The 18214-nt window shown below is 51.2% G+C and overlaps 1 protein-coding gene, 1 non-coding gene and 1 pseudogene across 2 annotated transcripts; 2 read left to right on the forward strand and 1 right to left on the reverse strand.

Annotated features, from left to right (window-relative positions):
• Positions 1–9692: 9692 nt before the first annotated feature.
• On the forward strand, positions 9693–10392 carry LOC147958700 (uncharacterized; annotated as a pseudogene).
• A 533-nt stretch (positions 10393–10925) lies between these two features.
• LOC125526180 (small nucleolar RNA snoR99) lies at positions 10926–11029 on the forward strand. Its single transcript, XR_007291595.2, has one exon. It is a non-coding gene; the product is annotated as a small nucleolar RNA snoR99 (small nucleolar RNA).
• Positions 11030–16800: 5771 nt separating this feature from the next.
• On the reverse strand, positions 16801–17479 carry LOC125525238 (uncharacterized). Its single transcript, XM_048690241.2, has one exon. It carries the CDS (start codon positions 17426–17428, stop codon positions 17012–17014), a length of 417 nt encoding a protein of 138 aa, XP_048546198.2. The 5' UTR covers positions 17429–17479; the 3' UTR covers positions 16801–17011.
• Positions 17480–18214: the final 735 nt, after the last annotated feature.

Below are 18214 nucleotides of genomic sequence, written 5' to 3' on the forward strand. Positions count from 1 at the left end.
TTAATTAACAGAGAGTTTAGAAACAAGTTTGGCCGCCCTAGGGCAAGTAGCCGGTAATACAAAAGCCTACTCTCCAGGCATAAGATTTTGCAAATGAGTTGCGCCCGCAAGCCCCCAATTTCTCGCCTCGCACCAGATTTTGGCCATGATAACTATTGACGTAGAAAATTTGTTGTTGAAGATCCTTGCGTTGCCCTTGTTCCATAGCTCCCAAGACACAAGCATTGTAATAGAACCCATACCTTACGACGTTTGAAGCCGTCATGAATCATGGCGTACCATCAAGATTGAACATCTTCAAAACCATGCCAATTATCTGGGTATAACTCTTCAAGTTGAAGCCAATCGCGCACCATGGACCACACTCTTATGAAGGATCTACATTGGAAGAGTAGGTGTGTTGCTGATTCTGGAGCTTGGTTGCACATCGGATAGTTGCCACAATTTGGCCAGCCACGTTTAGCAAGGTGGTCGGCCGTCCAAACTCTGTTCTAGGTGATCAAACAGGCAAAGAACTTGCTAGTAGCCACGATGCCGTAAAATTGCGCCTTGTGCTGTGGCCGCCGAATAATGCCCTGAGGTGGTGAGCTTCCAAGTGATGGTATCAGGGTGGTTGTCTTCGCCGCACCAGTTGTGTTGGTCGCATTATCCTGTGGGCTACCAAAGTCCAAAGCAAGATGAATTCGTGGATCCACGGGAAGCTAAGTGTTGAGTGGGATTACGTAATGATTTGGCTGTGTTTAATTGGGCCTTAGTGGGGGCATGGGGCCCACCCTGAAATTCAGAGGATTGTTTAGTTAGGCTGGGTGGGAACTACGTAGGGTACAACTTTCGTCGATACCGCCATAGCTCGCCTTCGCCGCACCAGTTGCGCTCGTCGCATTACCCTGTGGCTGTCCTGCAGCTCATCGTCCCAGCGCCAGCTAGTGGCAACAACAGTAGAACTATGCTTGCTGCATCGCTGAGATGGGCTCGTAGCAGCATCCAAGTTCCACACAACAGTCTGTTCTTGAGGATTCCAACAAAATCACTTGCACAGTTGTATCAACTAGTATAGCAGAGCACGCGTCACTCACCAACCACACCTGCGTGCCAATTTACTAACCCGTCACGCTTACAGCATCTATAATCTGGTAGAGCTACATGACGTACTGTGCAGAGGAGGAAGAAGAAAGGAGAAATCATGAATTCGGTAGGTCGAGGGGATTGATTTGATACAATTTTGATGGGGTGGCGCGCCTAGGCATTCCACACTACATTTAAGCTGGATACGAGGGGTGATGGTCAACCTAGGCGTTTGAGGTGCCCGTCTGGATTGATTTTTTTTACCGATCAGTGACTGGGGTGATAGGGTAGGGGTTGAGGCGTCCGACTTACCGATCAATGACTGGGGTGATGCGGTAGGGGTTGAGGCGCCTGGCTGTAGATGCTCCTTGGAGCCAATTCTAAATCCAAGCCTAAACGAGCTAGCTTCGTATCAACTGCGGAAGTGGAACACATTTTGAAGCTCTCCCATTTTGTATTTTTGCCACGATTTTTCTAGTTGTGATATCATGATAAAACTTTCCAAGCACTCTGAACATTCATCAAGTTTGCAACAAAAAAATCAAAAAAAAATTGAAATTGTTTTCTATTCTTGTTGTTCTACTGTTCACACCAAGAGCATTTGAGTTCAGCTGAGAAAGGTACTTTGGCTATAGAACCACTTTTATACAACGACAAAGAGAGAAACGGCGTGGCAAGACGCACCCCTCCTCTCTTGATTTCTGACTGATTCAGTGTACACCGTTACACAACAACCCAAAGCAAGAGACATGGTACGATCACGTAATAGGCAACGGCGGCGACCGGAGTTGGTGGCACGAGCACCGAAGAAGCGGACTCGTTGTAGTAGGGAAGGTAGCTGATCGGAGGTGCTTGGTAGTTGCTGAGGCGTGTTTTGGCCGCCGCAGCAAACGGGCGTCATCGGCGGGCACGGCGCCTGCATGCCCGGGAAGGGCGGCGTCATCGACGGCGGCAACGGCGGAGGGCCGCCGTAGATCGGTAGCGGCTGCGGCGGTGGCTGGCATCCGGCGCTGTTGCATAGGCCTTGAGCCGTGGTGGCGTTGCTGCCAGCAGTGTTGCCGGCCTCAGATGCTTCTGCCGCCGTAGTTGCAGTCGCCAGAGCGGGAGAGAAAGGAGGTGGATGGGCTCGGACTGACGGCGTGAAAGGGGGGAAGTGGGTTGGATTAGGGTTGTGGGACCCCGATCGGCTTAAATTGTCGAATTTCATCTCGGGCGGCGAGCCGAAGTGACGCCACGCGGGCGTTCACACCGCGGCGAGGGATGCGGCGTTTGTCGGACCAATGGGTTTCCGGGCGTTTCTGTATGGGGTCACGCCGTCAAGCCGACATGGCGGGCGTGTCCGGACGCCCCCATATTTGGGCAGGATATGGGGGTGCCGGTCAGCCCGGGCTTTTGAGAGGTCTGTCTAGATCAAAAAATCGTGACCTAATAATGACCCGTCGGCCTGTCTGGGTATATGAGACGGGGTTGAGAGGTCCGGTTGTAAATGCTCTTGCTATATCCAGGTTCCACACAAAAGACTGTTCTCATGGATCCCAACAAATATCTTTTTTTTGTGAGAACTTGCACAGTGTATCACTCGGCCAAACTGCGTGCCAATTTACTTCCCTCATCAAGCTTAGAGCATCTCTAACTGATCTTTAAAAATAGTGAAATGAACTGCTGAGTAAAACTTAGTACAAATTTTACTTCATTGAATTTTGGCCAGACCTAGCCGATCTTCTAAATTTAGGGAGTAAAAAGCAAATTCGGATACGATGAACACATACTTGATTGAAACAAACTTAACCAAAATTCGACACATAGCCATAATACTTAATCGAAACTAAAACTTACCCTTGCCTTCCACGTGGAGACCACTCGCGGGCCGATAACATTTAGCTGCGACATCTCACCCAACTCAAAGTTCTGATGGCCGTCGGTGTTGTGCAGCCGCGGACCGACCAAATGCTGTATTTTTTGTCCGCCTGCTCGGCGGAGTATAAGGATCCGGGCCAAAGCTTCTTGTGTGTGTGTGCCGGTTCATGATATCGGCCACTCACATCCCCATGCCTGCCGCCGCACGTTGATATACGGCCTTGGTGGTGCGGGGAGCTCGGGGAAGTTGACGAGTCTGCCGTAGGTGGCAGATGGGGCCGCGCTCGAGAAAGCACCGCGGCGGCGGCAGGAGGCATAAGGTCACGGGATCCGGCCATGGCGGTACGGGTGGGGGTACACGAGCGTGTGGGGGGGGGGGGGGGGGGGGAGGGCGGTGTGCTTTACTCCGCGACCTAAAGGTCAATTAAGTTTAGTGGGTCAACTCAGCGAAGAGTAAAATATACTAGCTTAACCCGCGCGGCGGCACGCCGGATAGAATCATGAACAATTATTATAACGTGTGTTATATGCTGTTACATGATCAAAAGCACATTGATACATACATAGAGACGGTGATATAAGACCTCAAGATAGAAAAGAAGTACATTTATTACAACCAATGCATGATGCATATTGACAAACAAAATGACACACGCCTTGATACACTTCTAATAAAAGCTACAGATTAAAACCGTGTACAGTCCGCTCTACATAGCCATGCACTGAGACGTTATGTAAAAAATTCTATATACGGTGGTATTAAACTTTATTTGATAATTATCTAATTAACTACTCAGTTGTTGCCTGTTCACCTTTTTTTATGTTGTGGTCTATGTACAACCATCGTATTGGTATGGAAGCTGAATTCTTTCATAAAGAAACACACATTACCTAGATGCTACATAGAAGTTCTGTATGTGTGGATAGAAAGAGCCTTGTGTTCATTATTTGGCTAATTGGTTGGTTGTTTATGTTAGCTGTTGTGTACTCCATCAGTTTTTCAGGTTTGTGTAAGTTTAACTGTATGTTTTTTCTCACAATGTTCTTGTTTTTCATTTCATATGTAGTTTCAGGTGCTTGATTTTAACTCTTTTTTTAATTTTGTTTGGTTTGATATTCCGGTTTTGTTAATTTCATTTGAGATAGATGATGTGCGTGTCTTTATAATGATGATACAACAATCGGTTATGCATCAAATTTTATGCACCAAAGTACCTAGCAAAAACTTCTACTTTCCATCCAAAATGGAGAGTAGCATTCTCTTTGTTTTCCAAAGAAAGCACATCCTAAGCTCTTCTCTTCTTCCACTGATTTTGAAGAGAACAAATAAAAAAAGATAGGCCTTAATTTGAGAGCCAAGAGGTGCATGTTGAATCAAATTTTAGGTGGATTGTACATAAATATATGCATAGAGACCCTTGTTGAAATGTTGACCTAAAACAAAAAGAAACTTGAGACTATCTTCTCTGATGGCAAATTCTGCTTGCACCGAGTTTTCATATGTATGTACCGGGAACAGTTCTGCAAAAAAACCATACACCATTAGCAAAGACAGATATATATAGTGATGAACCATCTATTTTGCGAAACAAATATGTGTGGCTTTGAGAACTAACTAACCTCCTTCAGAGTACCCGGATGTACTACATACATCATACTTCCAAGTCACAAATCACAGGCAAAGAGTGTTCCTACTAAGATCAAGAAGCGTTGTCAAGTGCCCTACTATTCCAACATGCATGCACGCTACTTGACAGAACAAATGATAAGACATATGCATGTACACCTGCTAGTACCAACCTTCTTCCAGTTGTATAGTACTGTAGTACATTATAATGGACGTCTCGGCTCAATTCGATACCTCTACAGATACGACAATTCAAGTTACTATTACATCTCTCAAATTGTAGCAAATAAATTATATGTACAATCAATTAGCAAGTACTATCATTAGCAAAAACAGAAACATGTATGCTAGCAACCCGTGTGTCCGGTACATGTGCATCTCGTCCATCGTGTGGGTGGCCTATCGCAGGATTCTGAGTTCCTCCGGCAGCAGGACACGGTTGAAAACCATGGGCGCATGATCTTTCTCGTTACTGGCAATAAAATCTGCCAGACTGCCGTTGTCCACTTCAGTTAGAACCCAATTTTTGAAAATAAGAAACTTTGCTAGGTGCATATATTTTAAAGCATGACCATTAATAATAATACCTCTCTGTATTATCCTCCAAGTGGGCTGTTGCACCAGTACTTGTTCATTCACAATATTCGGGTAGAAACTTAGACAATAAAACATTGCAAATCAGAAGGAATATTTCAAGGCAAACTCCGTATCAATAAAACAAACAGAATATAAAGAGATCATGAGATCTGGAATCATAAAAGTAGCAAAGGAAAAAAGAAGAAATATGAACAACACAGGAAATTTCGCTGGATGGTACTCGTTCATCCCTGCTGAAAATGAAGACATGGGAACTTAGAGCTTCATGGAGAAATTGCTGATCATGAGGTTGTAGATCAGTGAGCACAACCATCAGTTCATCTACAAAAAGGACACTGTCCTGCAACAAAAACTACTGGAAAAAAATCACATCAAAAGGAGAGGAGGACAACGTCTAAACTTTAATTAAAGATGCAGCAAAGAGAGAGGAGCATATCTTCTGTACCTACTGAGGAGGTGCTCATGCAAATATATAGAAGCAGTTCATATGTAAAAAAAATGCAAACTGTTAGGGAATTATGCAACTTGATATTATTAGGAGGCCAAAGCCATCGTATATACATGTACAAAGAATGCCAAGAGACTAGAATACAAAAGGCCAAAGGCCATCCTCAATATAACTCTAACACCCCCCCTCAAACTCATGGTGGATCCACAACACTGAGTTTGGAGAGGTGAAATCCATGCCGCGCTCTAGTCTGGGCCTTCGTGAAGAAGTCTGCTAGTTGTAACTCGGAAGGCACATGCTGAAGGCCAATAACATGATCCTGCACAGCAGCGCGCACAAAGAAAGCATCAACACCAATATGCTTGGTAAGCTCATGCTTCACCGGGTCCCGCGCAATACTGATAGCACCTGTACTGTCTGACAAGAGGGTGGTAGGTGTAGTAACAGAAATGCCAAAATCCTCCAGTAACCACCGTAACCAAGTCACCTCTGTCGTCAGAAGAGCCATAGCTCGCAACTCGGCCTCTGCACTCGAATGAGAAACTGCAGTGTGTTTCTTCGTCTTCCAGGCAATGAGAGAACCATCAAGAAAAACACAGTAAGCAGAAAGTGAACGGCGGTCCGAAGGATCACTAGCCCATGTAGCATCTGAATAGGCCCGAAGTTGTAACGAGCTGGAACGGGGGAAAAGGAGACGACGAGAGATTGTGCCACGAAGATATCGTAGAACACGAAGAAGGTGGCTATAATGAACTGAAGTGGGAGCAGGAACAAACTGACTCAGAATATGGACAGGATAGGAGATATCCGGACGTGTGACAGCAAGATAGACAAGACTCCCAACAAGATGACGATAACGCGTCGGATCAGACAAGGGCTCACCATCAGAAGCACGAAGGTTAAGATTGAGCTCCATAGGAGTCTCAACAGTGCGCTCATCACTAAGAGCCGCACGAGTAAGAAGATCCTGGATATACTTTTCTTGTGAAATAAAAAAGCCATCGGAGGTGGATGAAACCTCAATCCCAAGAAAATAACGAAGAGGACCAAGATCAGACATAAGAAACTGCTCACTGAGGCGGGCCTTGACAAAGGCAATGTACTCAGAATCGTCGCCAGTGATGATCATGTCATCAACATATAGAAGAAGAAGAGTCCTACCACGAGCAGAAAGGTGGACAAACAATGCTGGATCATGAGCACTGGGTAAAAAACCAGCGGCAGTCACCACAGAGGCAAAGCGCTCAAACCAGGCACGGGGGGCTTGCTTAAGGCCATAAAGAAAGCGACGAAGATGACAAACCATGCCACCAGGAACAGAATACCCAGGTGGTGGCTGCATATAAACCTCCTCGCGCAACTCAACATTTAGAAAGGCATTCTTCACATCAAGCTGAGACACGGACCAATGGTGAACATATGCCACGACGAGAAGTGTACGGACAGTGGTCATATGGGCCACGGGAGCAAAAGTCTCATCGTAATCACGACCATGCTCTTGCTGAAAGCCACGAGCCACAAGACGAGCTTTATAACGCTTAAGAGAACCATCAGAGCGAGTCTTTATCTTATAGACCCACTTACAAGTGATGAGACGAACACCGGGAGGAAGAGAAACCAGATCCCACGTGCCGGTGCGCTCAAGGGCAGCAATCTCCTCTGCCATCGTAAACTGCCATTCAGGATGCAAAATAGCATCTCGATAAGAAGTCGGCTCAAGAACGGTCGAAAGACCATAGCGAGAAGGAGAATATCGGTCAGGGGGCGGACAAGGCCGAGAACGAAGACCATAAGTCGGTTGAGAGGAGGAAGACGACACACCAGTAGTGGGCACACCAGTAGACTCATCCACAATACGTGGACGGCGAGTATAATGAAAAGGAAAGGAGGGAAGAGGTGGAACCACTGGAGATGGAGACTGGGAATGTATCGATGAAGGTGACGAAGGGAAAGGTATTGGTGATGAAGGTGTAGAAGGTGAAGATATCGATGATGAAGGTGGCGAGTCATGTGATGAGGGAGGAGAAGAAACCGTAGGAGAGGACGACATCGAATCTGCAACAGCGGGACGAGGAGTAGGAATAATGGGCACAGATGGAGGTGTATCTGGAAACGTAAGAAAAGAGATATCCTCTATGGAAAAGGCTGAGGAGGATGGGCGCGGGTAGAAGGGACGAGACTCATCAAAGGTCACATCCCAAGAAATACACATCCGACGACCGATGGGATCCCAGCACCGATAGCCCTTATGCTCATCACTGTATCCGAAAAAGACACACTCAACAGACTGAGCGGCCAGTTTGGTGCGTTCACGAGGAGCAAGCAATACATAGCAAACGCACCCAAACAAGCGAAGCACCGAATAATCAGGAGAACGACCAGAAAGACGTTTGAGAGGAATTCTGCCCTGTAGGGCAGTAGATGGCTGAATGTTAATGAGATACGTGGAAGTGGTAACAGCCTCAGCCCAGAAGTGAGGCGGAAGAGAGGCAGCGATCATCATCGCGTGTGCCGTCTCAAGAAGGTGACGATGCTTGCGCTCAGCCACACCATTCTGAGCATGAGCACCAGGGCAAGAGAACTGAGGAAGAGTACCTTGATCAGCAAGGAATCCTCGTAGCGCATGGGAGATATACTCACCAGCTGAATCTGCGCGAAAAACACGAATAGGAGTGGAAAATTGGGTTTGAACCATGGCAGCAAATTTTTTGTATATAGATAAGACCTCGCTACGAGAAGACATGAAATAGATCCAGGTGTACCACGAAAAATCGTCTATAAAGATAATATAGTAGCGGTGCCCCCCTTTTGAAGCAAAGGGAGTCGGACCCCAAACATCAGAGTGAACGAGGTCAAAAGGGCGCTCGGACATCGACTCACTGTGAGGATACGGTAGTTGAATCTGCTTACCAAGCCTACAACCCAGACAATCCAGCGAAGCGTTACCGGACACATACCCCAGAACACCGCGCTGAACCAAAGATGAGAGACGAGAACCACATAAATGGCCAAGACGATGATGCCACTGCTGAAAAGAGCTAGTAGATGCAGCAACAGGGGCTACGGAACTGGCAGCGGTGGCAGCGAAAGGAAGACATAGCCAGTCAAGCTCCCGGAGACCATTAGAGCGTCGAGGGCCAGCACCAAGTAGAGCGCCCGTGCGACGATCCTGGACGGAATACGAATCAAAGTCGAGGATGACCCTACAACTAGAGTCAACAATCTGACCACCAGATATGAGTTGCATGGTAAGTCGAGGAACATGAGCGACAGAGGGAACATTAAATGAAGAAGTGGTAAGAGTGCCTCGACTAGCTACAGGGAGGGGAGTGCCATCAGCTATAAGAACACGAACAGGAGACTCAACAGGTTGAACGGAAGTCAAAGTGGAAGAATCATATGTCATATGAAAAGATGCTCCGGTATCAAGAATCCATGGGGATGTACCTGAATGAGTAGAAGGTGGTTTCTCAATGCCAGAAGAGTCAGTCACGGAACCTGCAGAACTTGTCGGTGAAGAAACCCAAGTAGCAAGAAGAGATTTTAGCTGCGCAATCTCACGCGAAGACAAGGATACGGCGGAAGAGGTCGAGGTAGAAACACCAGCCGATAATAAGCAGTCTCCACCACCTGTAGAATCCGCATGTAGAGTCAGCCGAGAGTGGCGAGTCGACGTAGAGCCATATGTTGGAGCCACTTGGGGAGTCGACATAGAGCGATCACCACCGCGCGCGGAAGCCGCAAGAGGAGTCGATGTAGAGCAGCCAACAACACCGGTGGAAGTCGCAAAAAGTGTCGAAGTAGAGCGACAACCACCATCTCCAAGCGGGCGAGCACCAAGCACTGAGGAAAGGTGCATGTGAGAGACAGGATCAATGTACGGAACACCGTCAAAAATCACCGGACAACGAGGAGAGACTGTGCCCGATGACAACATATTGTTTTTTTTTACTCTGTCTCTTTTCTCTCTCTCTCTCTTTCTCTTTTTCTTTTACTCACGTGCTAAGGAACTGTGCGGGTCAACTCCCGATGGGATCGAGCGACCGAGAAGCGGACACGCTCGGGGCGACCAACACCAGACAATAGCCACGGCAGAATATGCCGCGAATGGCCAGCGGCAGTGGCCGGAATCGGCCGGCGGGGCAGCGGCAGCCAGACGAGGGCCACGGCCAGGAGGAGGCGGCGGCCGGCGGAGCAGTCGCGGCCGGAGGACGAGGGAGCCGATGAATCGAGGGCAGGGCCGGACAGGCAGCTGGCGGCGACAGGCGGACGGGGCCGGCCTGGGAGCGCCCGCCCTCGGAGAGCAGTGGGACCTGCGAGAGCTGGCCTCCGGCGGCAGAGGCCCGACCAGGGAGAGCCAAAGGCCGGCGCGCAGTGGACGGACCTCAAGCGGCAGTCAGAGACGAGGCGGCGGCGGCCCGAACCAAATCCCGGCGGAGGGCGGTAGTGGAAGCCGGCAACGGCCAAATGAAGTCAGTGGCGGACGTCCCGGTCTGGGATGCAGCGGGTTGCAGGAAGCACGGCCGGAGCCGACGAGGAACGGCGGCTCGGGTGGAATCTGCGACCTCCTTTGTCCAGATCGAGACCGATCTCGCACAGACAGAACCTGGGAACGATGGACAGGCAAAGTAGAGGAGTGGCAGCAGAGGAAACTGCACGCGTGAGAGGCAAGAGCCAAGCGGAGGCAGGAGACGATTTGGAGCAGCGGAGCTGGGAAAGGATGATCACGGCGGCGCGATTGGATCGAGCACGAGTTGCAGTGTGCGAAAAAAGAACCAAAGCTCTAATATCATGTTAGGGAATTATGCAACTTGATATTATTAGGAGGCCAAAGCCATCATATATACATGTACAAAGAATGCCAAGAGACTAGAATACAAAAGGCCAAAGGCCATCCTCAATATAACTCTAACACAAACCTCTAACCTATGCATACTATTTCATACCAGTCAGATCTAAACCTAATTAATTCAGAGTATAATTTTCAAATTTACAATGGAATTACAAAGAAAATGTGGCAACATGTGAACCCAAAACCTGCATTATTGCTTCTGGCTTCATATAATGCCTTATTCCATAGAAAGGTATGTTCTAAAGAACAAAAAAATTTGACTTCACCACGCATACAAAATGAACATAGAAAGATATATATAATAAAAGTTGCCCAAAAGAAACTTAAACTTATATCCAAAACAGAGAAGACATGAGTATCACACGAACCTCCAAATCCACATCTAGAAATGTGTCTAAATCCACAACAGCATTTCTTCCACTAAGATCTAAAAGCAACCTAAAAGTAATCTTGGCTTATCTAATATGAAAATAGTGAAACTGCATCTGGGGGGTAAGCAGTCCCTTACACCTAATAACCATCCTCTTCACTTTTTCTGATGAAACCTTCTGTTTTTAGCTGAACATCAAGGGATGAGATATTTATATAACCATCTTGTTCACTTTGTCTGCTATAAAAGCAACAGGTTATAGTTGATCATTAGCTTTAGTTCTTGTCGGCAAACCCCAGCGCCGCCAAGCGAGCTCTCCCTTCCCCTGCCCTCTCCTCGCCGACGCCGGGCTGCGGTCAGCGTCGGCGGCGGCGGGGCATCTCCTCCCCAGGTGCGGTGTCGGCAGGCGCGGGCGTCTGCATCGAGCGGTGGCGGCACGCTGGCGGCGGGGCGTGACGGCGCGATGGTGGGCGGCGCGGGGGCGAGCGGCGTGGCCTGCTGCTCCCGCTGGCGCCTGGCCGAGGCGTGGAGGCTGCGCGCGGCCGCCGGGCTGGCTCGGTCTGGCTCGGCCAGATCTGGCCACCTGGGCTGCGCGGGCACCGCCGGGGCTGCCGTCGGCGGGTGGTCCGGTGCTGGTATGCTTGGGCGGCGGCCCCAGGCTGAGGCGGATTCGCTCTCTTCTCCCCAGAGCGGAGGCGCGTCGTGGTGGCTGGTTGGGAGTTGCGGCGGATGTGCGGCGGCGTCCCGGCGGAGGCGCTGATGTCCCTGGCCGTGAGAGCGGCGGGGATGTGGCGGGTGGAGGCAGGCGCTGGTCTCCCTCAACCAGGGGCTGCGGTGGACGCGCCTACTAGGCGGCGTGGTGGCCTGCAGATGGTGGCGCGGCGGCATTCGATTCCCCTCTCCACGGTGATGGCCCAAGGTGGCAGCTTTGCCTCCCACTTCCAGTTTGTTGAGCTCCGTGGATGATGGGCGTGGCCAAGGAGAAATTCGACGCGGCTACGACTGTGGGCAACGGCGACGCTCGTGGGCGCCGTCTCCTCCCTGGAGGCGCTGTCATGGCCATGCCCATCCGCTCTACTAACACCGGAGGAAACTCTAGGCTCGGTTCACCGGGCCAGGCAGCGGCGGCGTATCGGCGCTGTCCCCTTCTTGGAGGCGCTGCCTAGGTGCTTGGGGTGTCGTCCGGGGACGCGGCTGGTGGGTTGCCTCGCTCGCCTCGGCGGTGTGGCTTGGGGTGGAGGGCTGTCATGTGCGGGATGTTGCTGTGGACATGAGCATCCGGGGCGCTATGTACTCCATCATCGACGCCTCATCGGCGACGTCTTCTTCGAGTCAGACTAGCTCCCGCTGTCCACTGGCCGATCTTCTAGGCACCATCGGTGGAGAGTGCGTTGATCTAGTTTGGTTAGGTGATTTGTCGTGCTATGAGGTGTTTGATACCGGGGGACGCGGCCTGTGTGCTCTGTGTCCGTACTTTTCGCCATTGTTTGGCTTGAGTTTGGGCAAGGGTATTAGTTGCCGATGTTGTCATGGTGGTTGTGGGTGTTAACCTCTCGGGGTGGCACATTACCGAAAGGCGTTGTATCAGCTGTCTTGGTTCTTCTTCTATGAATATATGATACACATGCTTGTGCGCATTCGAAAAAGAAAATATTATACGTGTGTATTTCTATCAACGTTTCTTTGCATTAAGTTTGACATATCACAGACATTTTATTATAACAAAAAAACCAGATTTCAAATTGATACACCAATTCAGCAAAAGAGAAGCTGTTGCTAAATGAGAGAGAGAGAGAGAGCTAGAGAGAGAACAGGAGCCACCGCTGTGTGTACGGTGAGGGGAGAGATGGAGTTGCTGCAGCCATGGAGATAGATAAAAGTAGAGCAGCAACGGCAGGAGCTCCAATTTTTAGTACACGTAACTGGGAGAGAGGGATAGTGCAGAAGCGCCGCGTGCAAGAGCAATGGCCGTGCGTGTCCGTCGACAACAATCGTGGGCGGGAACGCGGGTGAATGGGGGCCGACGCTAATTGGTAGCAGAGGAGCCCAGCGCTTGTTCCTGTGGTGGCGATTGGTGACTTACACGCCGTTGAGGGCATTTCCAGCCGTTTGGCCTCTCAGGGCGCCTAAATAGAACGGTCTGGGGGTGTGCCGGCGTTAGTTTAGCCCCTGGGAGCGACCTAGCTCCCAGTCACGCCCCCAAGTGCCGGTCCCAGGATGCGGGAAATTTAAACTTGGCCGTTCCCGCTCTCAAAAGACGTCACAAATCCGGCGATCGGACGTAGTCTGGCGTTATAAAAAACAAGCATGCCGCAAGTTCGCGTGCGCAATGATTCACTCGGCGGGGTCGGCTCCAGGCGTTGGCGGAGTCGGCGTGCGCGAGCTCGGCGGTGTTGGAGCTGCTTCGGTGCTGGACTGTGTCGGCGCGGCTTCGGCACTGCTGGGCGGCGATGTAGAGGCGTCGTTCGGGCTTGGCATCCGTGTGGTCGTGGGCGCGGGAGCTTGCGTCGTCGGCGTCGTCGGCGTTGCCATCTGCATCTGGTTCAGGATGAGGCCGCGCTCCGCCATGTACCACAACCTGAGCTGCTCGTCGTCGCTCTGGAGCATGTCCGCCCCGCCCATCAAAAAAGCCATGTCGGTGTTCCTCTTCTTCGCGGCGACGTTCGTCCGGAGCAGGTCGAGCTTGATGGCGCTGTTCTTCATCAGTGACGACCACCACGCCTCGGTCTTCTCTTCACGTAGGACGGCCTGGGCCTGGGCGTCGGCGAGGCAATGCTCGATGGACTCCTGCACTCGCGCGGTTGCCGCGTCGGTGTTTTTCCCCTTCTTTGCCAATTTGTGGCTGTCCGGCTTGTAGGTCTCCTTGGCCTTGTCGAGGGCACGTCGGACTTCCGCCCACTTCTCGCACTTGTCAATGCGCTTGTAGACGTGGAGGTGTTTGAAGTCGGCGTCTTGGTTGTCTCGCCGATACATGGTGAACATACGCAGCAGCTGCGCGAAGGAACAAATAGTTGGCGGGCGGCGGGCGTGGACGACGAAGAGATGCGGGCGAACGGCGTGCGTACCTGATCCTCAACGCTGGCGCCGCTCTCCGGGCGAGCCGCGACCTCCTCGACGATTCCATGCCATTTGTTGCACGCCAACTGGATACGCCCCCAATGGTTCGCCATCGCCTTGGATCCGCGCTGCATGTAGACGCCTTTGAAGTACGGGTCGACGAGTTTCCGCTCGTCGAACTCGGCCTTGATGCGGTCCCAGTACGTCTCCAAGCTCTGGTTCGCGCCGGTGGTCGGGTCGAGGCAGACGACTTTCCATGCTTCGGCGAGGCATTCTTCCTCCTTTGACGTCCACTTGATGTGCGGTTCGCCTGACCTAGCCGCCCGCTACTTTTTCTGGCGCCCCTTCGTCGGAACAGGAGCCGGCTCCTCCTCCTCCTCCTCCTCGTCCTCCTCCTCGGGTTCCTGCGCTTCGTGCGCGTCCTCGCCGTAGACGTAGCCGAGCTCGGCCTCCATGTCGCCGCTGAGATCCACTACCTCGTCCTGGGTGGCGAACCCGGGAGACGCGGCGGCCGCGGTCGATCCTGTCGCGATGATGTCGTCCATGTCAGCTCCTGTGTCGTCGATGTCGCCGAGGTGCGAGAAGGGCATCGGTCCACGGCGGAGATGGGGCGTCGGTGTGGATGCGTAGGCGGCGGGCGGCGAGTAGTTGTATGGAGGGTACTGCACGCCGACGAAGGCGGGCGAGGGTGTGCGCGTCGCGGGGTGGCCATGGGAGAAGGTCACATTTGGGTTGAAGCCACCGTGCGCGTCGCCGTCGGCGTAGCCGGGCGACGACGAACCCCATGGAGATCCGACGCCTTGCTGTCCCCAGGGCGCGTACTGGGCGTGGCTGACGACGGGTGGATTCATCATCCCCGTCTGGTCGACCGATGAGGAAGACGCCGCCGCGCGCGCCGCGTTGTTGCGGGCCTTCTTGGCAATGGCCCTGTTCTGCCGGTCGGCGGTGACTGCGTCGCGCCGCTGAACTTCCACCCTCCACTTGGCGTTCGACAGGCCCAGTGGCTTCGATGGCGGCGTCCTCGGCTTCCTCTGCTTCGGCTGGGTCACGGTGCCATTCGCGGCTGCCGCCGCGCGCGGCATGGCGTACTTCTTCGGCGGCATGGCGGCGACTGGAAGACGAGCGGGAGGGGGTTTGACGGGAGAAAGGGAGGAAATGGCGGGAGGAAGGCGAGCGAGCGGGAGAGATGCGAGGGAAAAGCGTCAAGAAACGGCGGGAAAAGGTCCTCGGGTCGCCGCCAAGGCGGATCCACACGCCTTTTTCGTTTGTGCCGGCTCCCCAAACGCCTCCTAGGACGCCGGATTCGGCCTGGGTCCGCCGACATCAGTTTTGCCTTGAACCGGTGAAAAACGGGTTTCTGAAAACGCGATTGGAACGTTTTTTTGAAACCGGCGCGGCAAAATCGCATGAAAAAGGCATGTTGAGGACGCGGCTGGAGATGTCCTGAGGAGGCGGCACCCAGGTGTTCGTGGGCAGCAGCGCACGCACAAAAGAAGGAGCGGCGATGCATGCGGCATGGGTGGCGCGCGCGGGGAGACCAGGTGGCGGTGTGGCGACGATGGCGCGAAGCAGGTCCCAGCGCCGGCCTTACTCGATGGAGGAGCGAGAACGGCGCAGCCGCCTCCTCCATGGAGGCTGCAGCTCCTTTGCCGTAGATGCCCCACAGCCCACAGCGGCCCTCGCACCACTCCAGATCGAGCAACACGACACAGTTACGACGGCGGTGGCAACTTCGGTAAGGACGGCGATGCAGTTCCTTTCTCGGAGAGCATCAGAGGCGGCTCGACGCAGCTCCTCCCCAGTACTGTCCCTGGGAAGAAGACCCGAGGCAATAATCTGGCAAGGAAGGCGACCTATTTATAACCCCACACCGTAGCACGGTACATACGTATGCAGGGCAAAAGCGGTAGCAGTAAGCGGTGGGATTTCTAGAGCGAGGCACGATAGGACTCTGGAATAAACGGCACCAATCAGAGACACCAACAGCGGCAAGAACAGAAGAAAGCGACGCATCGATCGGGCAACAGCGGCCGGGAGACAAACGCATGGCCAATTCAAATACATGAAAGCATCAAATTCCAACGCGACAGCGACGCAAAGTAAGTACTCCTTCCGGTCTTTTTTAATTCACGTATAAGATTTGACTGAAATCAAGCTTAGTAAAGTTTGATCAACTTTATATAAAAAAGTATCAACATTTACAATCTAAAATCAATAGATGTGTCATGACTTAAAGTTTCATATTGTATAACTTTAGCACGATAGATGTTGATATTTTTTCATATAAATACGATCAAACTTTATAAAGTTTGATTTCAGAGAATTCTAATATGCAGAGTAAAAAGGACCGGAGGGAGTACGCAAAAACACCGAACAAATCAACCTACCCCACATGCAGTACAAAAACGCTAAACCAACCAAATCGATAGCCACACCCGTTCAAACTTGTATCCACAACGCCTTTCTACCCCGCCGTGAACCAAATTAATACCACGCGGCACGTACGCTATTCACCACGGGTCACTTTCATATAAGTGGTTTGTTCTTAAGGCAAAAACCTTGACTGGAATAGATGCTTGGGTATACTTCACTACAGGATTTAGGGGATTGGCTAGATCCCGGTCACTAGGAGCCAATCCAAATCCAATAAACGAGCTAGCCCCGTATCAGTTGCGAACTAGTGATGGTACTTTAGAGTGCATTTTAGAGCTTTGATTTCCTTTTTCTTTCTGCCACTGACTTTCATCAATGTGATTTCATGATGAAACATTGCTAGTACTCTAACATTCACTAAACTTTGCAAAAAAGAAAAAATCAGATTTTTTTTTTGAAATTATCTTCTACTCCCTCCGTTTCGAATTACTTGTATGTATGGATGTATCGAGATGTATTTTAGTTTTAAATACATTTATTTTTAAAACGAGTAATTTGGAACGGAGGGAATATGTTTTATTATACTATTCATGCCAGAAGCATTTGAGCTCGAGGTGAGAAAGATACTTCCGCTATAGAACCGGCTTTACAACGACAGAGAAAAACGGCATGGCAAGACGTACCCCTGCTTCTAGTACAGCTTTTTTTTTTTGTATGTGGAGCCCAATCTTCTCTTGATGTTGGACGAGGCTTCAGTGATCACCGTTACACCACAACCCAAAGCAAGAGACATGGTACGATCACGTAATACGCAACGGCGGCGACCGGAGTCGGTGGCACGAGCACCGAAGAAGCAGACTCGTTGTAGTAGGGAAGGTAGCCGATCGGAGGCGCTTGGTAGTACGGCTGCTGAGGCGTGTTTTGGCCGCCGCAGCAAACGGGCGTCACCGGCGGGCACGGCGCCTGCATGCCCGGGGAGGGCGGCGACGGCGGAGGGCCGCCGTAGATCGGTAGCGGCTGCGGCGGTGGCTGGCACCCGGCGCCGTTGCATAGGCCTTGAGACGTGGTGGCGTTGCCGCCTGCAGTAGCGTTGCCGCCTGCAGTGTCGCCGGCTTCAGATGCTGCTGCTGCTGCCGCAGCTGCACTTGCCAGCAGCAAGGCATGCAGCAAGAGAAGCGTCATAGTGTTGGATGTTGCCGTAGCTGTTGTTGGATATTCTTGGCGTCCGTGTGTTGCGGTGGAGGGTCATATAACCGGTTCGGGTGTAGAGGTAGGGTTGCATGCACCGTGACACATGGAGAGCCATGTGTTGCAGGCTGAGACGCCCTACGCTAGCTTATGGAGATGGAGACACTGGCCGCTCTGTCTCTTCTCTCAAGCTCAGCTTGATAACTGGATATACACGACGAGGGCGTACGTAGCAGCTGTTTCCAGCAAGATTCAAGGGAAGAAAACAAAAGTAGTTTCCAGTTCTATTTTATCGATTCAACGTGTGTGCATACTGGGGCTACACCACGACTATCTTCAGCTACGTCAGCCACCTTGTCATAGTGCAATCGCAGTTGCGGTGCCTACCGTACTTTTCCAACGAAAAGCATGAGATTCTCCACACAAGAAACACAAGTTTAGCTCATCCAACACAAGAAATGCGATGTGTTGGATGTGCTAGACTCGTGTTTTTTGTGCCAAACACAAAAACAGCTTTACAAATAACTGTTCAAATCCAACACTGTCCTAAGATCTCCGGTTCAGTACTTCAGTTTCAACACAAGAGCATATCAACAGTTATTTGTAAAGTTGTTTTTTTTCTAATACTCCCGAAAATCACATGAGTGATCACCCTGAGCTTTCCAGATAATTGAAGAATAAATCACATGCCATTTTTTGTTGTTGCCAAAAATCAGCAACGAGCACTCTGGCAGCAAGTACATAAGTCGGACCAGACCGATAAAAAAACGACTGCCGCAG

Source organism: Triticum urartu, chromosome 7A (genome assembly GCF_056163025.1).
Source record: "Triticum urartu cultivar PI428250 chromosome 7A, HENAU_Tu73, whole genome shotgun sequence".
NCBI lineage: Eukaryota > Viridiplantae > Streptophyta > Magnoliopsida > Poales > Poaceae > Triticum > Triticum urartu.

What these genes read in the sequence shown, in the direction of transcription:
- LOC125525238 (XM_048690241.2), bottom strand. Translation starts at nt 17,428, where the DNA reads ATGACGCTTCTCTTGCTGCATGCCTTGCTGCTGGCAAGTGCAGCTGCG.